General features: G+C 35.1%; 1 protein-coding gene across 11 annotated transcripts in view; it reads left to right on the top strand.

The window, feature by feature from the left end:
- ERBIN (erbb2 interacting protein) overlaps positions 1–26198 on the top strand; it is a 116811-nt gene that overhangs the window by 74370 nt on the left and 16243 nt on the right. For 6 of the 11 annotated variants that reach the window (XM_015652939.3, XM_033520259.1, XM_015652934.3 and 3 more), the window contains 15 exons: positions 3424–3480; positions 7597–7660; positions 9138–9212; positions 10498–10642; positions 11120–11192; positions 12246–12375; positions 12709–12824; positions 13804–13873; positions 15026–15125; positions 16332–16453; positions 17032–17202; positions 17917–18099; positions 20267–20384; positions 22078–22261; positions 23032–24553. In XM_015652939.3, coding sequence (XP_015508425.1) covers positions 3424–3480; positions 7597–7660; positions 9138–9212; positions 10498–10642; positions 11120–11192; positions 12246–12375; positions 12709–12824; positions 13804–13873; positions 15026–15125; positions 16332–16453; positions 17032–17202; positions 17917–18099; positions 20267–20384; positions 22078–22261; positions 23032–24553 — 3130 coding nt within the window. The remainder of the gene's footprint in view (positions 1–3423; positions 3481–7596; positions 7661–9137; positions 9213–10497; positions 10643–11119; positions 11193–12245; positions 12376–12708; positions 12825–13803; positions 13874–15025; positions 15126–16331; positions 16454–17031; positions 17203–17916; positions 18100–20266; positions 20385–22077; positions 22262–23031; positions 24554–26198) is intronic. The other 5 variants (XM_015652940.3, XM_015652937.3, XM_015652938.3 and 2 more) reach the window with 4 other exon arrangements.

The following is a 26198-nucleotide window of genomic DNA, read 5'->3' on the forward strand; positions in this document are numbered from 1 at the left end:
TTTATAATGGAAAGCACTTTTAGTATAGCCATGCAGTGTTTCATTGGATTTATCTCCGTGCTTTATTTTTCATCTTAAGAATTTGTGCTGAAGCTTTTCCTAATTGTGAGGTCAAGATTATGCCAATCTTGTTTTCCCTTTTTTATGAGTATTGTCTATTTGCTGTCCTTCAATGATGTTGTTCTTCTTCAACCTGTTAGGCTTACTGAAAGTCACCAGACTTCTGGTATGATGTACCCGCTCCTTTGGAATTCTGAGGTGGCAAAGTGGGGTTTTTTCCTCCATACCCAAATTCAAATTTGAATGCATTGATATTGGCACAGATTGTGGCATTAGCCTTCATGCCAGTGCACAAGTATCTGAGAATTATTATGCTTGCCTAAGAAAATTGTATCTGTTGTGTCTGAATATACAATGTATACTTACGTTTAAATACACAAATATATCAGGAGAACATGTTAAACTCACTGCTTGCTCATTTTGAGACAAGGTTTTAAAAGGGAGGCATTATTTACTAATGGGTGTTTAAAATTAGCAAGGCTTTCTCTTCAGTGTAATTCTAAAAACCTGGGGAGGCTGTCTATAATTGGATATTGCTTCCAGAGCCTCTTTACTGTGATACTGCAATTAATTTGCTTTGTATCTACTTTCTCAACAATTTGCCAGTAGTATCTGTAGTAGTAGATGGTTTTAGGAGTTTTTACTTTGGGATATTTTTTGCATAAATGTGCAGTGATAATCAAATTTAGTTATATATATGTATATGTGTTTTGCAGAAACTTTTGTAAATGCAGCCTGCAAGCTGCATACGTTTTATTCTGCTTGCCTTTGCATTTTAGTAACAATTTAAAATAAAAATATTCTATTTTAGGAAAGCCACAGAGGAGGTGTAAATGCAATATTTTTAGATTTCCAAGGAATGACTGCTTGTCGCATAGCAAGTTTCGAGTATACCTGCTGTATCTTTTACATTTTTTACAGGTCATATTGTTTAAGAAATCAGATTCAGGGAGGATATTGATCTTATCATGGAAAATTGTTCATGTAGAGATTTTGTTTTATTGAAAGGTTTTGCTGCATTTTAAAAGCAGGCTAAGATGGTTATGATTAAAGAACAATACTGAAAAAATAATTTTTAAGCTATTACAGAATGTATACTTCCTGCTGAATAATACCTGTTACAGCTTTGTGCATTGGTGATGTGCAGATAGTTCTGTGGTGATGGGTTTTTCAATTTCAGAAATTAAATATTTCTGTACAAGTAGGACAGATCTTTGCCACAGAATGGCTCAGATAATATATATTCTGCCACTGTAAACTCTATTTTTCCTTTAAAATAGGTGAATTAGTTCTCTTTGTTTTCCAAATTAAATGCCCCTTCTTCAGGTTCCTCATGGCGGTTTGGATGCTCAGCTTGGATGGATGCTGGATACTTAGCACCAGCAATTGAAAAAATAGCTAGACCTAGTATTTGATGTGCATTATTATTTTAAGCTTAAATTAGCTCTTCAAGTCATAATGGAGGAGATTACAACTGCTTCAGTCCAGTATTTCTCATGAATTACTGGAAGAAAATTACATGTTTAGACACAGCCTGTATCTCCCAGCCAGGATAGGTTGAGAATTTTTTCCTAGTAGTTGCTGTGACACTCTGTACATAAGAAACTCAGTACTTTTATCTTCAGTCTCTTAGGGCTAGCTGAGGAAAGATGATTAGAACAGGAAACAGGGTGACAAAGCTATGAGCATTTCTGTCACCAAAGGAAATCTTGAGCTTATTACAAGCGTTGTACAGTCAGTTCTGGCTAAAGTCAGCAAAGTGTGGGTGTACATATTTATAGTTCAGCATATGAAGGGAGATTTGCTGCCACTTCATTCAACGGAAATTTGACTGCTTGCATGTGTTGTGAAGAAAAAACTACAAACTGTATAGCTATCTTCCCTGTCATCAAAGCAAAACACCAGCTGAAGCCTAATGCAGTGCTTGGTTTAGAAATCAAAGCCCAACATGTTCATTAATGTCTGAGGTCTCTTTAAAAAGTTCTGTTTTGTACTAGATTGGTATCTTAGGGTGCAGGTAGGCTAGGATGCCTAGGAGGTCTTTCCCACTTATATTCTAGAGGAACAGCAGTGCTGTTACCATGAATGGGGTTTTTATTAGGATATTCTTTCACCACAGTTAGGTTGTTGGGGTTGTGGGTTTTTTTAAAAGTTGGAGGGAGGAGGTACTCATCCAGTTGCTACCAGATGGTGAGTGCTGCTTGCAGTGCTGGGCTGCACTGACCTCTCCTCTCTTTCAAGGTGACTCTTACATTCTTAGATTATTTGTGGGCACAGCAGATTGCTGCTTTCAAACTCATCCAAAATGAGTGAATGTCTAGAGGAAAAATAAATACTGTTTTCAGCTTTATTTATTTATTTATTTATATTTTATTTATTTATATTTATTTATTTCTACATGAAGTATAGCTCTTAACAGTTAATTTAAATTAAGTTTTTTGTCTCTGTCCTTACCACACACTAGTTAAGCACCTTCAGGAAAGAATGGTCTATTCACTAAGCTCCTTTTTGAGTCTGGAACCTTAATGATGCCCTATTTTGTGTTGTGTGAGGGTTGTCAGTGGGTCACATGTAGAACTCCTGTCATTACAATCCTATCTGTATTTAAACTAAATCAGTTTCTTAATTTTTTTTTAACAAGTGGAGCTTTGTCACTTCTGTCCCAATACAAAAAAATTCACTGGGAATAGTGCATTGCTTGTATGTCAAGACTGCTTGGACCTTACCTTGGCTAAGCAGTTGAGTTGCGATTTAGAGATGTTTTTTGTCTTGCAACCAAGGATTTACTGGAGAAAAGGTCAAACCACCTTCTAACAGAAACACCAAAATGGATTCAGAAGCTGACTAGAAAGAAATTCTTGGAAGGAAATTTCTCGAAGATGGATTTAAAACTATTAGATGGAAGCCTTACGGGTATTCCTCAGTCAAGACTTTTTGTATTAAACTGTTTGATACATTGCCAGTAGCAGAAATTGAACCTCAGTAATTATGCAAAGGGATCCTACCTTTCTGTTACTTCCTGCATACTTTTCATTATGACGATAACATGTACCTGTAATTAATTCAATGAAATGTTCCGAAATCTTTGGGAAGAAGGAAAACAAATGGGTTCAAACAGGTGCAGAAAAGCAGGTAGGATCTAGTTTGTTTGTTGTTTTACCAAAATCAATCTCCAGCCAATGAATTTAAAATAACATGCAAATTTTGCACCAAAATTTGCATTAATTAAGGTTACAGGAAAAAAAAAAAATCAAACTTACAGGGTTTTTTTTCTTTTAATTCTGTAATATAAGTAAGTTCAGAAATTACTTTTGTCATTAAATACAGAATAACGTAGTAATTTGTTATGTGTTTCTCTTACAGATTAACCAAACTCCAGATATTGGAACTTAGAGAAAACCAGTTAAAAATATTGCCAAAGTAAGTATAGTATAGTTCGAGAAACTCCTACAGCATTTGTTTTAGCATAAATCCAATCGTACCTCTTTCCTAAAATTAGCATTTTTCTAGTCCATGCCTTGCAATTCTCACTTACATCATCAAACAAGCCCAGGCTTATGGTGATGCTGTCCTTGCTGTTTCTGTGAGCAAGAGCAATGCTCAAAATTTTCCGACTGGGACTCTGGAGCTCCTAGCAAGTTAGCAAAAATATAAGATATCAGTGAAGAAAGAAACAGATCTCAAAGATGGGATGTGAATAGCCACCTGCAGAGTCATGAATATGTTGTGGTGTACTGTAAAAGTGATCTTTCTCTAGCAACAGAAATTGATAGAGTTGCTGGTTTTGGTGGATATGGAAAGTTTTGGTGGAGAAGAGGGGGCTCGAACAGTTGAATATTCACTCTATCCAGCTCATGCTAGGAGGCACTTGCATGCAGTAGGCTGAAGTGGAAATTGACAGCTCTTCAAATACAACAGCTATGTTTTTTGTTACTGTAGCTAATTATATGCCTAAGATATGATCAAGGGTTATGTTCTATTGGGATTCCCTTTTTAAGTGCCTGGATACTGTACTGTGGAGTCTGCTGTATAAACAAGCCAGAACTCATATCTGGAATGACATGTACAGCATCAGAAAGTGTAAATTTGCATCTTCAAAGTGTGAAGCATTCTGTGGTATAAATACTGTCAATTCTCTTTGGCTTTCTCTGCTATCACTAGTTTTCAGCAGAAAAAAAATAGAGGACATGTAATTTAGAGTGGTAGCTCTCTAATTTAAAAGTTACTCCCAACTGAGGAGCAGTAGCTATAATTAAAACTTACAGCTAATACAGATTTTGTTTATAAGATCACTCTGACCTTAATTGCCATAATTAACACTGACAGCATGAATTACATGAAATATTTCTAAAACCGCAGTTGTGGAGCAGTAATACATGCTTTAATATGTTTAAGTCAAGCATACCCTCTGTTGAAGGTGCAGGGAAACTTTTTGTTCACTTCAGTTTTCAGAGTTTTATTCTTGATCAAAACCTAAACAATAACTGTCATGAAGAAGTTCTGTTTCACTTCCATAATAATATATAGTACATGCTGAGCTGCCAGTCTTATTATTCTGGTACTCTTACAGGAGATGCTGTACAGCTTTAAAAAGTGCAGAAGACTCATGATGTTAATAAGATGCATCAGTAGGTCCTAATATTTTTGCTATGGAATACGAATATATTTTCTTGTTTTCCTGTGACTCTCATCTTTCTAATATTCTTACATCAAATTCTTTCCTATTTGTAAAAAGAAATGTATTTGGATAAATTCTACAGCATCAAACTAGCCCTCTTTCTGAGTAAAACGTGCACATAATTTTTGACATATAAATATGAAGTACTTGAAAGAATGTTAATCAAACTGGGTAATCAATTCCAACACACTACATCAACCTCACTTTATGCCAAACTTTATGCTAAATATCTGTCATTTTGTTTGGAGTTTATCCGCAGCCAGAGACTTTAAGTGGCAGCATTATAATGCAAAGCAGCTGGATAAACTGAAAGGAAAACAAAAACGCAGAGACTATTTTAGAGTAATTTTTCTGATAGGTAAATTTAGAAGATGGTCCAGTAAAAATATTGGGGGGGTTTTTGTTTATTTTTTAATTTTTAAGCTTCTATGGCCTAATAGTCAATAAAAAGAGTAAGGTTTTTTAGAAAGAAGCAAGTTATTTCAGAGTATAATTACAGTGATTCAGGGCCCAATCTTGCCATCACACACACCCTTCTTGAATTGTATGCCACTTGACATAAGCTATAGTGTTAACCTCAGTGAAGTTGCCTGTATTCAGCAACAGAATCTGAGGCATAATTTAGGCTATCCCTTAGTATTGAGTTGAATGGATGCCAAGTTCAATGGTATGAATTATGAAAAAGGCTTTCAGTTTATGGGAGGGATTACACAGTGCCATGTCAAAGATGAAAATAGGTATAACTCCATGATCTAGTTAATGTTTGTTTCAACATTGTTTGGCATTGAACTTTCCTGCTACCATAACATTATTGGAAGCCTTGCTTGCATTTTGTCTGAAGGTGTTTCTCTATAAACAATACAGAAAAGCAAGGAGATACTAGTTTTAGAAGGTCTGAAAGTGCTACTATGCAAACAGCAGGGAAAGGAGGGAATATTTTGGAGACCATCATCTTGCAAACACATTGGTGTATATTTTGTAGTTGAGTGGATGTGTTTGCTAGATCAGTCATTTTTGCAAGGGAGCAAAAAGGGCCCCAAATCAATAAAGTTATCCTGTTATCCTGTCATTGTTACATGACACTGGTTTGCATAGTGTGGTCTATGAAGTTTCAAAAGCTACAAAATACTTTTAAAGGAGTTCTTCAGCAGCGCTTCTGGGAGACTCTTTTGGGCAAATTTGTTAGGAATATACAGCACTAAAATTGGTATTGGCATGGTTTCACAAGGCTTTGAGAGATCAGTCTTCTGCAGGATTTCAGAGGGACTCAGGTAAGTTTAGTTAGAAATTGAAAAAGAATGTTAGCTTACTTAGAATCATCCTGTTCATTAGCTTCAAGAAATGATGGAAATTGTTTCATAAAGTCTTTTGAAAGTAGTCTTTTCATGTTTTTTTGTTTGTTTGGGATTTTTTTTCTTTTCTTGGACAGTAGGAATGTTAGCTAGAGGCCTTCCTTTAAAGCCTGTGTATAATATGTGTACAGCGCAAAAAATGCTTCTGCTGCTTTTGTTTTGGTCTTGTCCTTACCTGCTTATGCTAAATTCCTAGTTATCCCCAGCTTAATTACTCCCATGTAATGAAAATCAAATTTCTAAATAAATTTTGAGTCTACTTCTTGGAGATAATTTAACATGACTATTAATATTAATCATTAAATAATATTGAGTAAATATGACATTTTCCAGTGTATTCTTTTTGAATGTTCAGAACAACTGTAGATCTTACTGTATTTTAAGAAAAACCGGAGCTTTGAATAGCTGCATATAGGGCATCTTGCACTCAGGTAATTGTTTCTTGAAGAAACTGGTGTGATAGTCTTACAATATTCAAGACTCTATAATTTAGAAGCTCATATACTTAATTTTTCCAGAGTTTTCTAGTATGTACACAATTGCAGTTTATATATGAAAGTATTGTTCTGTGAAAATCTATTATTAAATAAATACATTAATATGATTTCATATGAGACATTCACAGTCTCTTAAAAAATACTTTCAGATAGAACCGCTGTTGACGGTGAAGTACTCATTGTGTAGACCACCATGTGCAGTGGTAGATGATTTCCATGGAGTCCCCAAAGTGAGCTTAAATAGAGGAGAAATTTTTCCAAAACACAGCTTAAAGTAATGGACTTTACTTCTGTTTCAGACACTGATTTAGTATTTGCCGTAAGTTAGGTTAAAGAGTATTGATGTGTCACAAAATCCAATTTGGTAATCTCATTTAATGTATGACTAGAGAAATAATTACAGTTCCAAACCACATCACATGGAAGTAACTTAGCAGCCTGGAGAGGTAAAAAGGTGTTGTGATACTGTGATTCAATATGTGATTCAATGTTCTTCCCTGTTGTCGTGGTTTTCTCATCAGCCATCAGCACCTTCAACTTCCCCTCTTTCTTCAGCTGCCTTAAAGGTAAAGCTACCCCATGACACCTGTTTTAACAGATCACTTGGCAGTAGTCTTTGAGAAGAAAACATATAGTTAACCAGCCTTTGACTGCTGAGGGGCTTACTGTCACTGTAGGTGAAAAGCTGAACCACTCAGAAGAAGAGATGAGCCACTGCATTACACTTTATCATGATGATTTCTTTACTGGTCTTCAGTTTTTGCAAGCTCATCTTCCAGCCTCAAGTGTGTTGCACTGTACTCTTAGTATGACACTCAGCAGTCTACAAGATCAGTAATATGTGCCTGGTGGACCAGTGTGGGAAAAATCTGTCTATAATTAGTTATCATTCCAGTTTCAGAACAGCATTACTACTTAATATTGATATGAAAGTTTTGTGTATCTGGAAGGTTTGATGTAGCTAGTATTTTATTAGACCTAATTCTTTATTAATCCCCTTCCTGTGCAGAACCATGTCCAGACTGACTCAGTTGGAGAGACTGGACTTAGGAAGTAATGAATTCACAGAAGTGGTGAGTTTTGCCTTAGTAAAAGAGCACTGCATCTTTTATAAATCTCCTTATCCTTTGATCTGTTTTTAACACATATGAAAAGATAATCTTAAGAGTTCTGCTACCAAACATTATTTATAGCTTATACTACTTTCTGGAGTCTGTTATAAAAATTATGTGTGTGATCTTCAGAATGAGAGTATGTTTTTACTCCATTTCAAAATAACACTCTGTTACATAGTGTGGTTACTGTACTGGTAAATAATTAATAGTAATATGTGTTTGAATTGTAAACATAATTGTTTGGCTTAAATTCTAATCACTTAGTAACTATCATGTATTGAATATTACAATTTTGTACATAACCTGCCCTTACTACTGAGCACAAACTTTAGATCCAAGGGAAACTACATTAAATTTGAGTGTCCTCAAAGTTGAGGTGCTCTGATTTTTCCTTCAGCATTCATTGACTAGTTTCCAGTTTGTGGTCTCACAAGCAAATATATCTTGTACTTAAGAGTCACATAACATCTCTCTGCTTTTACTTTGCTGGTAAAGGAATTGAAATAGAAATATAATGAAACTTGCTGACTTGCAACACAAATGAAGTCAAGCCTTTGTGTGCCACTAGAACATGCAGAGCTGAACACTTGCCTTGTGATACAGTTTGGAAAATAGGGGGGTGTATTTAAGAAATTTTTCATTTCTATGGTTAAATATCTAGCCCTTACCATGACTACCATATTCTCATCATAGGGTAGATATTTGTGTAGGAGCCTTAAACTAATGTTTAAATTACGACTTCTCTTGGAAAATGAGTTATTGGGAGACAGGACTGCCACTTAAGCAGAAATCCTGTCTACTTACTGTATGACAAAACTTACTTAACATTTATCTGAACTTGGCTGTACTTATTAAGATGCAGCATATACAACATGGGTGTTTACCAAAAAGGGTTCCCTGATAAACAAAACACTTAACAATAAGTTGTAGTGGAACCACAATCCTGCACTTCATTTTATAGATGGAATAGTTTACTTGTGTAATGAAGACGAACCCTTATGTTGATAGAAAAATGAAATCTGTTTTGATTTCCCCCCAAACTAAAAAATCCCTGGGGGTTTTGAAAAACAGGTCCTCTGAGTTGAAATTTAAGTGTTTTTAGATCTCCTCCGTCAAAATTGCACATGTAACATGCACTTAGTGTGTGCCTGTTGAAAAATAATACTTTCTGTAATAGGCACCAAACCAACAGAGGACCTTTCTATAAAGATTGTTTAGTGTTGTGGTCAAGTTCTTCGAAGTTCATGTATACCTGGTATATATTTTAATTTCAAAAGTGAGTTATTTAGGCTTTCTTTGATGACCCAGTTAAAAAAGTGGTTATAGCAGCTGCGGTAGCACATTACTAAAGTTGCAATAGACAAATCACTGTAGTTTTTTTTGCCATTCTGGGGTTTTTTTATAAGATTTTTTAAAAAATGGCTTCCCATTACAGCCTGAAGTACTTGAACAACTGAGTGGATTAAAGGAATTTTGGATGGATGGTAATAGACTAACACTTATTCCTGGGGTAAGTTCTTTTGCTGTGTTAAACATAGAGTATTTTAAATGACACAGATGCTTGCTTTGTCACTGATCATGTACATTGTAATTGTTCTGTAATTTTAGTGTTACTTAAAGCCAAAAGGCTAAATGGCACTTGAATGCCTAACTAGTCCACTTAGAAATTATCACCGATCATGACAGCTGCATTCACAGCTTTTTGGGGTTTTTTCCCTTCATTGAAAGTTACATATTTCTCATCTAAATATTATGCTGCGATTCAGAAAACAAGTAAAAACATTAAATCGAATTTAGGTTTGAATGGCTCTTCCAAAAGGGATTATTCTGTGTTAGATGGCAAGCAGGAATATACAGGATACATTGTATGGATTTTTACTGGTCACAGCTGTAAAACAAGCAGTGCCAATTCTGGGTCTGTGTAAACAGAGTATAGTCAGTTCCTGAGAAAATAGTTTGTTGACTTTTTATGGGTTCAGGATTACATGTGTTCCAGGCTGACCTCTTATTACAGTACTTGAGAACGTGTGCTTAAGCTGTAGCAAGCTAATAAATGAGTATTAGAAATTTGGGAAGCAGTTGGCTATTTTTTAATCTTAAAATCACTAGCAGTCATGTGAAATATGGCCTTGATGAAACTGGCTGATCTGTAGACTTTGCTACTATTTTTCCATCAGCTAACTCTTAGACATTTGAGTGGTTTGATTGTAAAATACAAGCTGAACTGTGTTTTGCAGTAAAATAAAACTGTATTTCTGAAAGTGAAAATTTTAATTTCATATTTAATTTCACTTTAATGTGAAAGTAGTGTGCATGAATTTTAAAGCTTATGCTTGGTTCATATGGAATGATCCAAGCTTATATTTTGACTTGTTTCTTTCAGTTTCGTGCAGTTAGAGATTCATAACTGTTTTTGAGGATGCAGTTTTATACAAAAGGCAAAAATGAGCATTAAAATCTACTAGAGCATAATGATGTCCTCACATTGTCTCTTTCTAAAGTCTATTCTAAAGCTTTAATTACTTAATTAACGGTAACTGATCAAACCACTGAATGTGCAGAAGACTGACTTTAGGGACATGCTGAGCTACTGCTGGGTGTCTGTGTGTGTAAAAACATCAGCTGTGCTTATCAGCACAAAAGACTTAATTTGAAAGTTTGTATATTTTGCATAAAATTGTATTTCAGTACTCGCAGGTCTTTTCTTCTGGCATTACACTTGAGAGGTCAAATCTGCTATACTTTTTGTTTTGAACTTGCACTTTTTAGAATGCATTATTTTCTCTTGCTTTTAGTTTATAGGCACTTTGAAACAACTGACATACTTGGATGTTTCTAAAAACAACATTGAAGTAGTTGAAGAAGGTATTTCAGGTTGTGAAAGCCTTCAAGACCTACTGTTATCCAGTAATTCACTTCAGCAACTGCCAGAGTCTATTGGTTTGTATTTTACATTAATTGATGTTGTTTAAGCCTATAGTTCAGACACAGAGCACCTGAAAATACAAAAATGATATTCTGGATCTGTTTCAGTTGAGTAGAAGTACCAGTTCTTGATAAGGCTATAATGCATGGCTGAAAATAACTTAAAATTGTTTTGAAGCATTCTTTATTATTCAGTATAGTTATACAGTAGTTTGTAAATGGATGAAAAACTGCTGTTGCTATCAGAAAAAAAAAAAAAATTAAAAATTATTTTTCTACCCAGTTGGTTGACACATGTTAAACTAACAACCAGATTCTGTAAGCTCATCTCCTATTTCCTGAGGAATACAGAATTATAGCCATGCTACAGAACAGAGAAGATGTGGTTGCTTGCCCATAATGTTAGGGTTTTTTCCCCTCTTAAGTTAAAGTTAAAACTTAGCTTAATGAACTCAAATGTCCATTTTGATTTACTTGTTCCTATTATTATAGGTTCTCTGAAAAAGGTGACAACACTTAAAATTGATGAAAACCAGTTAATTTATTTGCCAGACTCCATAGGAGGGTAGGTATTTCACCAAAATAAGAAGCTGAATTACCTTTCTGAACACTTTTCTGTAACAATGGCTCCTTTTTCGGATTTTTTTTATAACAGCTTGATTTAATTTCTTCTACATATTAATGTCCTAATACAATTTAAAGCAAACATTTTCATATCTTAGTTCTACTTTGCAGCATGTATGTTTGTATTACTTAATACTAAAGGACATATGTTCCTTACTTAATGCAGCCACCAATCTATTGTACAAAAATTGAGTGTGACAGAAAACAAGATACTTAAAGACACAGTTAGCTTCCTGAAACTGTTTTTTTGACAGTAACATAGCTGTGGTAGACATTGCAAATGATTGCAATATATTATTTATATATATATATATATATATATATGTATCATATATATGTATATATAGAGCTGTCCATCAGCAAGTTTTTTAATACATATGTTTTGGTGTTCAGCAATTTAATTTAAAACTTGCAAACAACAGCAGAAATAATTGGCTCACAATTGAGTGCTGTAGAAATGTACGTCTTCCAGTTTCTTTTCATATATTTTAACTAATATAGGTTATCGTTTGTTGTCAGAGTTCACAAAGTACTGTTTCACTGCCTGATTCTTAGGTTCACAGTCTCTAACTCTTGAAATTCTTCACTTGTTTGGAAACTGCACTCAGCTCTAATTTGACTATGATTGGTCCCACTCTGAATGTGTTTAATGCCTTACCCTGGCATGTTGTCATGTACTATAGAAGCATTTGATGTTGCGAGCCTCACTCTTTCCGTTGTGAGGACAGCGTAAAGGAGATTTAAAAAAAAAAGTGAGCTCAAAACAGAACCAAAAAATCTGCAATCAATTACAGGAAAAAAACACCTACCCTAAAACACATTTTAGGCCACAAGTAAAGGATTCTTCTTGGATTTTAATTCCTTAGGGTTTATTTTTAACTACATTTGAGATTTAATAATTAATAGTGATATTAACATCATTTAAACTGCAGGTATTCAATTAATATTGAATTCATTAATCTGTATAGCAGAGTTATTTTTTATTTTTTTTCAGGTTAGTATCAGTAGAAGAACTGGACTGTAGTTTCAATGAGATTGAAACATTGCCTTCTTCTGTTGGGCAGCTCTCAAATATAAGAACATTTGCTGCAGATCATAACTTCTTAACTCAGCTGCCATCAGAGGTATGTATTTAATTGTAAATCTGTAAAATCAATATTTTAATGGTTTTTTATAGTTTGTACAACTTGTGAATAACAAGTTTCTAATTTTTGAGAGAATTTTCTTTGTGTATGTTTTTAAAGGAGTATGTATACAAATATAAAAGTTTATAAATAATGAAATTTCATATTTTTAAGCAAGAAGTAGGACTTCATTGCTGTGTATTGAAACTAAAAGGTTTAGTATAAGAATAAATTTTCTAGGCAAAAGAGCCTCAATAGTAATTGTTTTAAAAACTTCTCATATTTATGTTGTGAAGATGAATTAAGTCTTTGTGTTTTGGGGTTTTTTTTTAGATTGGAAACTGGAAGCATGTAACAGTATTGTTTCTGCATTCTAATAAGCTTGAATTTCTTCCCGAAGAAATGGGTGATATGCAGAAATTAAAAGTCATCAATCTGAGTGACAATAGGTTTGTGAATGCTTTTAACCAAGTAGACATTGTATAAAATGCAACAATAATGTAGTGGGATTATTATGAATACATTGTGGCTATCTTTCCTTATCTCACACATAGCTCAGAGGCTCACTGAGATGTATTTAATGTATTACTGTCATATTCTGTATCTTGCAGTTCCATTATATTAAGCTATCTTTATTTCTATGACTTGGAAAATGCACTGAAGTGCACCTTTGCTACATTTGTGATTGTTAGCATGTGTTTTTCTAGGGAATTACTTTGGTTATTTTCATAAAGCTTTTGATACTTACTTAAAGATTTATAGCTTCTTGAATTGCATATGGAGCACCCAGTGGTATCATAGGATAGTGTAAAAGACCTCTGTGCGTTCTGGAAGGGTGAAAAGAGTTGTGTTTTATTTATTGTGGTCATTAAAAACAGACAAAGTGTTTAGCTTTGGGGATTGTTAGTTTATAGAATTGAAGTATACTGGTAGAGAGAAGGCTAGCAGAGCTCTCCCTCCTGTTCTGTCAATCCAGCTTCTCTGTACTCTGTAGCTTGATTTATCCATTAATGCCAGAGCACGCATTATCCAGGGTAGCCCCTTCCCCATACATATATTTTTGAGGCTTTTCAGGTGTAGTACAATTTTTCTTTAATTGTCATATATTTTGACAGATAAAATGGTCAAGATTCAGATTTTTTAATTTACATTAATTGTCTTTGTAGATTGGTAACCCAGTTGAGTTAATTCCAGTTACAATGTCATTTCTTTATTTTAAGCTGCTTGCTAAACTGAGCAGATACACATTTTTCTTGTTTGTTTGTGGTTTTTTAATTTGAATTAAAATTACATGCTGTAGCCTTTCAGATCTCACTATTTATTTCGTATGGAAATGTCCTTTTAAAATATTTTTCAAGCTAATGCAGGATTGTTTTAAGTCTTAACAGTATGGCTAAATGTACTTAAATAAATGCTTGTAATTTACAGACTGAAGAATTTACCATTTACCTTTACAAAACTGCAGCAACTCACTGCTATGTGGCTATCAGACAATCAGGTAAGATTTTTTAATATTGAAACTAAATTACTGGTGACTTCGTTCTTAATGGAATTGACAAAAACAGAGCCATCTGTTAAATAAAGAGACTTAGTACTGTGTGTATCAGTACTTCCTTGATATTACTTTGTCAATTCTCCTGAAGTAAGCAATACTGAGCATACCTGTCTATGGAGACTCACGCTGTGAGGAAATGCAATTTAACAGATATTGGGAAGTTTTTTGTCCCTTTGTTTTTGTTTTTGGCTTTTTTTTAATGTTTTCTCTGGGTTTGTGTTTTTTCGGGGGTTTTTCTTTTTTGGTTGTTTTTTGTTGGTTTTTTTTTTGTTGTGGTTGGTTGGCATTTTGGTTTGGGTTTTTTGTTTTGTTCTGTTGTTTTTTTTGTTCAGGCTAATCTATACAGGAGAGTTAGTGCTTGATAAGCTTGAACTTCAATGAGTAGCCTGCTCTTGCTTTCACAGCTATACCAATTGGGAAACTCAGGATGCCTGCTTTTGTGAGTTAGGTTTCTTGCCACACCTTTGAACTGTGTGACTGTTCAACTTTGAAGCTGTTAAGCAGTAACTCATGTATTTGTATTTTTCCTATTTGTTAAAGTCCTTGGTATTATGCTGATTTTCTGAACAGCATTAAGGTGTATAGGGTTGTCAGAAATCCACTAGCCTCAGATGTGCGCTTTTACTAAAACAGTAATTTCTGGAATCCTTTGCCCTTCCCTGTAAAGGGGTAGAGGATGTTCAATCTGGTGTCAAAAGGAGAAAACAGGAGTACAGAATTCTTTCCTTTATATCTTTTTATCTTTTCTCTTTATAAAGTCTGTAGCTTTAAATAGCTAAATATATCTGTGCATTTCTGATCAGCGTGCTTTGGGATAGTAGTAAGTACCAGCAAGAAACTGGGTTACTTTTTGACTATCTAGTGTTTTCTTTTCACAAAAGCTGTTGCTGAGTTTGTCCTCACTCAAAAAGCCTGTCATCAAATACAGACATGTTAATATCTTCATTTTGTGAAAATTATTCACAGAAGAAATGGTTTAATTCAAGGGAGAGTAGTCTTCAAACTCCTGGGACAGGCATACTCTATGATATGTAGGTCATGTATATATATATATATATGTTCGCATAACATAGCCTTCTTTAATTTATTTTCTAGTCTAAACCACTTATCCCTCTTCAAAAAGAAGCTGACCCTGACACACAGAAAACAGTACTTACTAATTACATGTTCCCTCAGCAACCAAGGACTGAGGAGGGTAAGGAATTTCTGAAATTACCTGTCACAGCGGTCACTTTTGAAAATAATAATGGGAAGGCTTCCTGCTAATATGATTTTCACTAAATAATGCTTAAATACAAGTTTGGAGTATACTTGTAAGAGATGATGAGTTGCGTCTGATGAATGAGAACAGTAACTTAATGAGATTCAGATGTTGGTAAATTCTAGATGAAACTATTGCTGTGAGTAAGGTGAGAAATGGACTGACAGGAACACATTCTGTGGTGGTTTCCACTCCTAGTGTCAAAACGTCTTTCCTTCCAACAGGACCTAATGGTTTGGGGTGAAATTCTCTTAAGCAAGTGTTAGCTTCAAACTGACTATTTTAGAAAAATGTTTCCTCCATTACCAAGTACGTATTTTTTGGAAAGTACATAGCAGTCTCTGGTTTATTTTGAAATTATTAAAAAAAAAAATTAGTTGAGAAAAAGCATATTGCTCACATATAGTTTGAACTGCTTTTATAAAAGGTTAGGCACAAAATTTTAAGCTCTTACAGAAAGCTGTTTCAGCACAGTTGTGAAGTTGTTAAGGAAAAAAGTAACATTGAAGTAGTAAGCCAAACAGGAGTTAGGGAAAAAGAGTTGAATAACTTTATTTTTCCAGTTTCTTTCCCTTACAAGGAAAAGAAAAAAGCTTGTGCTGCTTTAATAGAAATGAAGGGGGGGGGCAATATATTAATGGAAATAATTGAAAACTGACAACTTGCAACATTTCTTTTTCCATGGCACAGGTGTTTTTAGTTTTTAAATTTTCATTAAATTCAATCAGATGAATGTTCTTACCTGTGCTTAATGATGTTAAGCACTGATAATAGGCTTTGTTAATCTATAGAAGTATAATTCATATTTATACATATATGCACACAAATACATTATTTCATTTATATATAGAATAAAACCACTTAGCAGAGTTCTGCTGAAATTTTCAAGTGTGAATGTTAAAACTAGTGTACAGCTGAGCATATAATTTTCTTTTTAAAGATAGGGATTTTTCTAATATTAAAGTAAAGCCAAATTTATAAAGCACGGGCATTGTATCTTCAATTAATGATGCTGTTAGTCTTCTATCTTTTAAAAAGAAGGAATGCAAAAGCACACCAATCCTATCCAAGAGAAAGAGTATATTTTGTTTTGCATAGTGTAGCCTATTATAAGAACTTCTTTGGGTTTTTTTTTTCCAGTTATGTTCATATCTGATAATGAAAGTTTCAATCCATCTCTGTGGGAGGAACAGAGGAAACAGCGTGCTCAAGTGGCATTTGAGTGTGATGAAGACAAAGATGAGAGAGAGGCACCACCTCGGGTTAGTATTGAATTTATTTTTGCATACTTGGTGCTTCCCTCTCTCTTCCTTCCACCCTTAATCTCAGCCTTTTTCTTACTTTGGTTATGAGTTTCACTCTTGCTAAATAAATGAACTCATCAGTTTAGAGTATCTAGCAGGATGAAACACAATGGTTTGGATTTTTTTGTTGTGTTTGCTTTTAGTTTGGGTGTTATTTGGCCAGATCATTTTCAGCAGGGCACAAGCGAAAAACTCAAGCTGATACATGACAACGTAGGGCCTAACTAGGATGCCACCTGACTAATGGTGCAGTGGAGAACAAGCGAGGAAACCATGATAAACTAATTTTATTTTAAGTGAATTACAATTGGCTTAATCCTTGCTTGAAATCATTGGACATGTTGGGGGAAAGGGAGTAAAAGTGATTAATAATCTTGCCTGGTTGTATAAGCTTATGTCTCAGTGCAGGCAGACTTCAGTATCAGGGTGGAGATTCTAGAGTATTCAGTGGTTTGGCCTAATTAATTATTTGTTTTAAAGCTTATGTTTTAGTTCTGACATTTAAATAAATGTAGAACCTTGTGGCTTTCTTTCAGGAGGGCAATCTGAAGAGATACCCAACTCCATATCCTGATGAACTGAAGAATATGGTCAAAACGGTTCAGACAATTGTGCATAGACTAAAGGATGAAGAATCTACTGAAGATACTGCCAAGGAGTCAAAGCGAGAAGTCCAGACAGTTTCTGTAAAAGATGTGGGGGTAAAGGTTAGAGATAGCATTATCTTCTGGTTTTGCAAGGAATTCAAAGACTAAAGTGTCACTGATTTCTTTTAATCCTCTTCTCCTTCCCCTCTGATGCTTTTGCAAGAAAAATTGTTTAATTACAGAACCGGTTTACCTCTTCCCCAGCTAAGGACGTCTCTAGTAAACATCTGGTTTGTAGTAGCAGTCTTCCTCCTGCACTAAGGACAGGAAAAGTGACCTAATTCTCAGGAAAATGCAAACTGGGGATGTGTTAAGGAGCTTCCGCCTTTGGTTTCTGGAGGATGGCATCTTTGTCATCCTCTGATGCTCTTTCATCTGCCAGACTTCACGATGAAATTTGGATAATCTCTAAGGTTTTCACTGCTCATGACTGAAGACTTTGAGTGGTAACGAGCAGTAATAGCAGGCTGGTAAAAATGTCTGAAGCCTCTAAGAGCTTGATGCAACATGATAGAAGATAGGACTACTTTTTGGTGCTCACATTGTATTGACACCAGTAAGGATAAGAGTCAGACTGATTGACACAGGGTAGGGACTGTACCTTAGTTATCGATGGCATTTTCTTAGCATTTCATAACTGGTGCATTCTGTTCTTTATAATTTCAGAGCTCAGATTTTTCTATTCCATATTTTCCCACAATATATAATGCTGGCTCTGTATGTTGCTAAAAACATTTCAGGATGCTTTCTCTGCTAATATTCTTAATTCTGTAGACCTCAGAAATTGGTTTGATAAAGAACAAAGCCGATGAGAGAAAGCAATATTCAGCAGGAAGCTCTGTGCATAAGCCTAGTGAACCAGAAGCTGAGCACAGCACTGCAAATTCACAGATGACTGCACTTGTTAAAACCTTGCAGAACACGAAAACAATTGTCAACCATGAAGACATGCTTGAGGTATGGCATTGCAATGAGCATTATAGCAGTCAGAAATTGTGCTGGTGTTGTATTGAATTTGTTCTGGGAGATGAAGATTTCTGTTGACAATAGAAGAAAAATGCCCTCCTTAAATGTTGTAAATTCAGATGGTTTTCAATGCAGTATTTTTCTTGCTTCAGATTTTGTTAAGTAAAAGTTGAAACAGCTAACAAAAAGTTCATAATAAAAGATGCATGCATTTAAAGAAAAATAATGCAAACTCAACTAAAGATTGATATACACTGTGAAAAGACTCACACTTTGGTAGAATTCTCCAGTTTTTTGACTGTCAGTACTTCATTAAATTATCACTTTTAGTTGTTGCTGAAATGAGAGAACGTCAGTTCAGTGTACAGAAAACAAAAATTTTCTGTATCCAAGTGCGTATACACATGCATTTCAAATGAAAAGTGGAAGGTGGGTTTAAAAATATTTATTCCTCTGTGTTTACTAGTGAGCTGTCAGGGATATTACTTGGAATATTCTTATCTCTTGCAGTGAAGGATTTTAAACTTCTAAACTTTCCTTCTCTCTGACAAACAGTATGTATTCATTTATTTCGAAAGACTGAGATTTACGACAATTTTTGGAAGTTGTCATTCAATCACAACTTTTAAGATAGTTTTTTCATGATTCCAGTTTGGTGTTTTTTGGGTTTTTTTTTTTGCCTGTGTTCTGTAAGTTATGGAATGTGCCTATATCATACATACAGTGAAAAGACTTGCGTGACAGACAATTGTGGCTGTCACTGGCTGCTTTCCCACTAGTGTGTTCCTGCTTCTACATTCTTTTCAAAAATACTTGTATTGACATTTTTTCTTTAATTGTAAAATGTGATTTCAGAAAATCATGATAGTGACTATCTAATAGACAGTCTAATGGTAGCAACAGCAATTCCTTGTAGCTGTAGTAAGTACATGAGTCCGGTGCACTGAACTCCCTGTTTCTGTGTATTTCCTTATTTCCTGCTGGTAACGCTGTTGCAGAATCCAGATAGCTAAACTTGGCCTGTGTGAGCTTTTCATTTCAGCATTGATTACACTTGTATGTCACATCCAAGAGGAGGGGAATGTGGTAGATGCAGTGAACATGTTGGTTGTTCAGATTATAGAGAAAAGCCAATGGGTTTTAATTTTTAACAAGGACTATTGTAGCTTGTTTGCTGCATCTCAGTCCGGTTTATCCTTCCTACAGACCTAAGAACTGGCCAGGTAATTGGTATCATAGGAAGGTGGTTATGCATTTAGTGTTCCAAAACAGTAAGAAAAAGTTTTTGGCAGACATTTTTGCAATTTGCAACATGGATTTTATAGCAGGAAGCATGTTTACTAGAAAGAAATTTCTGCTTTGAGGAAAGACCATTTATTGGGGGTTTATTTCTTCAAAATATTACTGAAAACAAGTGGGTTTTGAAGGTAAACGAATACAGGGCTAGCTGTAGGATACTGAATCAGTTGCATGGCTATTCTTGCAGCGTCTTTGTCTATTAATCTCTCTCATAAGTGCACTGAGTTCCATCTTTTGGTTCAGAAATAGTGATTACTAGCTTAAATGTATTATTCAGCATTGCTTTATTTGTCTGCCATTGCTCTTGAAATTTAATAGCTTCTTTTCCTTTTGGAATTTACTTCTAGCAAGTTGCCCTTAATCTGTTTCTGTTAGATAGACGAGGCAAACCAAGCTCCTTCAGTCTTTTCTCACAGCATACCTCTCCATTCTGAGGATTGTCTTGGTTATGGCTACTTTATAGCTGCTTCAGTTTGAGCTCTTTTGTTCAAAACTGATACCCAGCTGGTCAGTCTGTGGTGTTTGCTGGTTCAGTGATTGCTTTGCAACTTGGACTCAACTGACTGCTCTTTCCAGTGGTGGAATGAAGGTTTCCTCTGCTTGTTCCAAGTAATTTTTTTGCAGTTAAAGTCACCTGAGTGTCATCCCACAGAGTTCAGCAGTGACAATGCAAGTCTGCCAGTGCTACTTCTTAAAGATAATTTTGACTTGTGCTACAGATACAATACAAAGTTGTTTTGTTTTGCCTGCGTTATGTGGCTCGTTTATCTTTTTACCTCTTTATTGTTTAGTCAGTGATAGTTCAGATAGCACTGAGCTGCTCTTCAAAATGGACAGCATAAAGCTGTTTTTCCTTTAGCAGGAGTCAGAAGAACTCTCCTCTGATGAAGAGATGAAAATGGCAGAAATGCGACCACCGCTGATAGAAACCTCCATAAACCAACCAAAAGTGGTAGCCCTAAGCAATAGCAAAAAAGGTAAGATACCATAAAAAGCATTGGAAGTGTTTTCTGATTTGGATAATTTCTTGACTCAAAGTGGCTAGTTTTTCAAATTAAATTAAGTAAAAGTAAAACTTGTATGTTTTAAAATAAAGATTTTCCTAGTTAAGCAATGAAAGTGGGAAAAAATTGCATATACTTGAGTGCATGCTAGAGAAACCTGTGTTGATATCCTCATTTTCTTGAATCTTGTCAGTTTAAATCAGACAGGAAGAGAAGGGGTGTGTGTTTTGGGGGGTTTTGAGCTTGAACACGCTCTTGATGTGTTTAATAAAAGGATTGCAGGAAGTGATATTTATATTTTAAATACTCTGTAACTCCCCCCTCACCCAGATTTTGTGAATTCTTGCTGTAACAGGCAGCTACTATAAATGCTGCTACAGGCAGCAGTATAATTTAAATTTCTCTACAGAAGCTATGCTCTCTTCCTAAGGTTTAAGAATAGACTTTGCTTGTGAAAACTCTTTCTCCAGAGTTATTTTACTCTTTTATTTTTCTTTGCTCTTCGAGCATGTAAATTCTGACCATTTTTTTTATTTTTATATTCTCTGAAATAGAAATTTGGTCTGGGTAACCATTTCCTTAAGAGTAAGAAATGGCCTAGGATTCAGAGAAAACATGGTATAGAAAGAGGATAGCAAATACTATTCTGCTTCATATGATATCCAAGTCCAGTACTTCCAGCACAAAAGGCTTTTCTGGACATTAAATGTATAAAGGTGAGATTTAGTCAGGACAACTACATGGTGGAAGCTGGAAGACTCTTCTGAGCATCACATACAGAGGGAAAGGTGGATGTTTATCAATGCTGTCCTTCGATTTTTATGTCTGACTAAAGTACCAGGTCAAAACTTCTTTCTTGTCTCTGAAGACAGACATTAGTTCCACAAAATGTATGCGTTTGGCACCTGTAACTGGCTTGAAGCAAAAATTTAAATGTATTTGTTTCTACACTCATGTCAGAATCACGGCTGGCTTGAATTCCCCCAGAGAAATTAATTTTATACGGATGTAGTATGTAAGTATGCATACATTATGCAAGAATCAGTGTTCACAGGGGTAAATTACTCTGAAAATGTTGTCCTAAGGGATCTGCAAAGCATGGGAATGCATTGAATTCAAAATCTGCAGAAGAACATTTTTCATTTTGCTGATTTTTTTACTTTACTAAAAAGCTCTACAGAGCTTATCCAGTGAACTAGAAGGTTCCAGAGTACTTGGTCTAGTAAATAGCTTTAATAATGAACAGTGTTCCCTTTCAAAATACTGCAGTGTGCCTCATTTTCTTACAGGCCAATAGACTAATGTAATTGACAATTTTGAAATCCTTAATCTAACAGAAATATGAGTTGATAGATATTTTAAGGAAGTATTCAGTAATACAGCACTTGTGTGTGACAAGGAAAATGGGAATAAAGGAAGAATTTAGATTTAATTAACAGATAAGGGCTGTTTACATTAGGCCAAATATTAAAAAAAAAGGAAGTATTTTCAACAGTATTTTGTAAATTTAAATAAACTTTGCAAAGATGTTAGATTATATTCTAGTTTCTGGTAATAGGAATTACTGAAGAATAAGAGACACTTTCTAAATACTATACATACACATATGAAATGTCTATTATTAAGATCTGTATGTCTTAACTAAATTGGCAAATTTTTATTTCAGATGACTCAAAAGATACTGATTCCTTATCAGATGAAGCTACCCACAATAGTAATCAAAATAACAGCAACTGTTCCTCTCCTTCTCGAATGTCAGATTCTGTTTCCTTAAACACTGACAGTAGCCAAGATATTTCTCTCTGTTCTCCTGACAAAGAAACACATGCTGCTGTTTTATCCAAAATCAGGTTTGTATGATACTGTGGACCACTAAGAAATACATTAGAAAAATGTTGATTAATATTTTATATGGTGTTCCTTCCTTTAATTAATTAATTTATAATTCATTAAATATTTAAAATTTCAATGTTTTATAATAAAGTTAATAATGTTCTTGGAAAAAACTTTCAGAGACTAGCTTTAGTATATAATACATGATTCTCATTTCCCTTAATAATAGGGTATAATTGTTTTATCTTTGTGAGTTTTTATCCCTTCAAAATGCATCAATGTACCATTTTAAAAGCTCTGTGTTTTATTTGCTTAATTTTGAAAATCAATTTGGTTGCTAATGTGACTATTAAAGGTTCTTAAAAACTTACAAAGAATGGAATTACAGGTTGTTACTCTTCTAGTTTTAGTTAAACAGTGCAATTTTCATAAAAACTGCTAATGCAAACAAGAAAATTGCCCAAAATAGAAATTGAAAGAAATTAATAAAAAATAATTAAATTATTGTCACTTTGTACTTGACACTTTTGAACTGTTTTTAATTATTCTTGTTGAGTTTAAGCAAACTTCTGAAACCACGTGACATGAAAACATTGCCCAAATGAACTCTCTATATAATAATGTATTTCTTCAATATAAGATAGCAAATCATAAATCTGTTTCTTTGTCCTGTTTCGTATGCATGGCATGGTTGCATATTAATGGTAATTTTTTTCTGAAGTGATTCTTAGAGAAATACATGCATTCTTAGGAGAATTTCTTTAAGAGCTATCTTTTTTTCTTTCAGGCAAGAAGATGAAAATTTGAATAATCTTTTGCAAAATGGAGGAGAATTAAGTATTACAGTGGAAGAAAAACTAAATGTGCAAGAGAAGGTTACAAATTTGTCTGAATATGAATTGAGCATTGAAGAAAGATTAGGCCTGATAGGAAAAGGTGTTGATCTAAGCACTCCTACGGAGGAGTCTCACAAATTAGACCAAATAAACATGAATATCAATAAACTCGTTAGTGAAGAGGCAGTGCCAGTTCCTGTAGAAAAGTTAGAAACACAGAAAATGGTTTCAGTAATGGGCTTTTTGAATGACAATTCAAAAGAAGAAAGTGAGCACTTGGAAAATGGAAATAAGTATCGTATAAATAAAGTAAATGGACATGCTGAGGAAACAGTACAGTCTCCCAGTAAAGATAAACTAGCAAAAAGCACTACAGTTGATGGGGATCCTGCTGAGCTGTCTGTTTCTAGAAGCACTGAAGATTTGTCCCCACAGAGAAGCGGTCCTGTGATGAAATCTCACAGCATCACAAGTATGGACAGTGGTGGGCTGAAAATCTATGATACTGTAAATGAGAATGGATCTCAACAGCCAAACTCAGTGGTAAAATCAGGATCTGATACTGCAGATGGAAAAAACATAGTCCGAAGTAAATCTGCTACTCTTCTCTATGATCAGCCTTTACAGGTTTTTCCTGGGTCATCGTCATCATCTGATTTAGTATCTTCTACAAAAACGGTGTTCAAGTTTGACTCAAATCACAATCCTGAAGGTGCTAACGTAGTGAGGGGATCAGTGACAGGTGGTGCGCAGATGCTCTGTGCTCCCCAATATAATGTTCAGTACAGCAGCAGTGCAGCAGCAAAAGATGCCTTGTGGCCCCAGAAACAAAACACCCAGGTAGAACAAGGCACTTTACCTCCTTCGCGTCTGCTTAGGTCTGACAGTACAGAAACTCCCAGTTATGTAAAGCATTCTGGCAACATGAATTTCTCCAATCATAACAATGTCCGGACCAGCGCTGTGTACAACACTCACCAGCGGATGCCTGGGAGACACGCAGATCTGTGGGCTGTTCCACCAGGTGACAGACTGCTCCCAGGAGCAACCAGGCACACACTTCAAAGGCAGAGCAGTGTATCTTCTACGGCTTCCATAAATATTGGGGATAGTGGACCTTCAAGACGAGCCCAAGTTCCTGAAGGGGACTACTTAACATACAGAGATTTGCATTCAATGGGAAGAGCTGCAGCGGTAATGTCGGGACAGCAGAGGCCTCTCTCTGCCCGGACATACAGCATTGATGGTCCCAACGTGACCCGGCCGCAGAGCGCGCGGCCGTCGGTGAGCGAAATACCAGAAAGAACTATGTCAGTCAGTGACTTCAATTACTCGCGGACTAGCCCTTCCAAGAGATCAAACCCAAGGGTTAACTCCGAGCACTCGTTATTAGACCCTGCAGGAAAAACTAAAGTCCCTCATGACTGGAGAGAGCAGGTGCTGCGACACATTGAGGCTAAAAAGCTAGAAAAGGTAAAAACAACAATTCTATATTTTTTTCTACTTTTCTGTCTACCTAGATATGGAATACGATAAACGCTCTGTTTTGAACAGGTTTTAATAATTTATCAAAATTTAATTTTGATCCTGCTTTAAAAAGGATAAATGTGTTTGTGATGAATATCTAAAAAACACTCTTTGTAGACTCTAAATGAACTTTTCCCCCAAATTAAAAAAAAAAAAGGCACTGTTGTTTTTACGTTATACTTGCCAGCTTAGCCACATTACTGCTGGCCAGCCCTTTTAAGTTAGGTAATTTTTATTGTAGCTTCATAGTCACAATTTACTCAAATATTCCCTTGCACATCTTGATCTTTCTGTTCTGCCTTTTTTCACCCTATTTCTTTTCTTTAAAAATAGGGCAAAAGAAAATCAGTAAAATCTATTTACAAGTATAGGTCTGCAGCTTTAGTTGCTGAAGAATTCAAAAGCTATAATTATTATGTATTTGCCTCCAAGCCAATTATCTTTTGAAGTTGGGTATCTGACAGATTGTTGAATGAATATTTATTGCTTGCTGTGAGATGAGAACACTTAAAAATCTTGTTCATTTCAGAAAAATCACAGTAGGTTTTGATATAAGTAGAGATGATGAAGAGGATTCTTTATATACTGTAAATACCATCAAGAATTTGAGCTGATGTGCAGAGCTGAACAATTATATATCTTCAAAGAATTTGAGTAGAGCCTGGAAGAGTGTAATCTGTGCTGTCCAGCTAACCCAGTTGAAAATATCATCACTAAAAATGGCTTGAATGTCATTAGCCAGATCATGTTTCTTTGGAAGTGAATTGAGTAAAGTATCCAGTTGACATTCTGATTATGCGAGCTAGATGAATTTTGGTTTTTAGTTTATTTTCTAAGAACATAGTTTCCTTTGTAATTATTATGGTAAATACTTGAATATCTGTGATGGCTAGAGAAATTTAATTGGACAAGGTCGGAGAAATTACTTTTAACTATGATTATTCTTCTGAAATCGCAGTATTTGGTGGGATGGATTTGCTTTTTGTTTTTTGGGGTTTTCTTTGGTTGGATTTTTTGTTTAAAGTTGCATAAATTTTGGTGACAGAAGGGGACAGGTTTCATTTTTTATAGAAGCCTGCATTAACAGCTGTACATATTCTTCTGATCTAGGTGGTCACCTGCAACAGGAAGTGTCTTAGGGTAATACTGTGCTGTCATGTGGGGACCACTTGTCCCACAAGAGGGTCACTAACCTCACCATGTTCCAACTCTAATAAAATGTGCATTCCCTCATTTTCCATTCTCCTGGACGGATGTATCAAATCATACATGAAATGACAAGAGAAGCAAAAATACCAGCAATCACTGAGTATACTGGGAAGCAGAACTTCAGTGTGCTGCTAACACAGTTTGTTTATAGCTTGTTCATTGGCATGTTAGGAACAGTGTTTAATGCATCAGTGATAACTGTTTGGGTCTGCAGCAGTGTAGTCACCTTTACTTAAATGGCATTGACTACCTGACTTGATTCCCTTTATATCTGACTTTTCATAATGCTTTATATGTAAACTTTAGTTTTTCTGACTAGACTGATGTGGAAAAGTTGCTATTGAGATTCTAGCTGTGCATTTAATTTAACAGATCTTTTAAG

This window comes from Parus major, chromosome Z, assembly GCF_001522545.3.
Source record: "Parus major isolate Abel chromosome Z, Parus_major1.1, whole genome shotgun sequence".
In the NCBI taxonomy this organism is placed as follows: Eukaryota; Metazoa; Chordata; class Aves; order Passeriformes; family Paridae; genus Parus; species Parus major.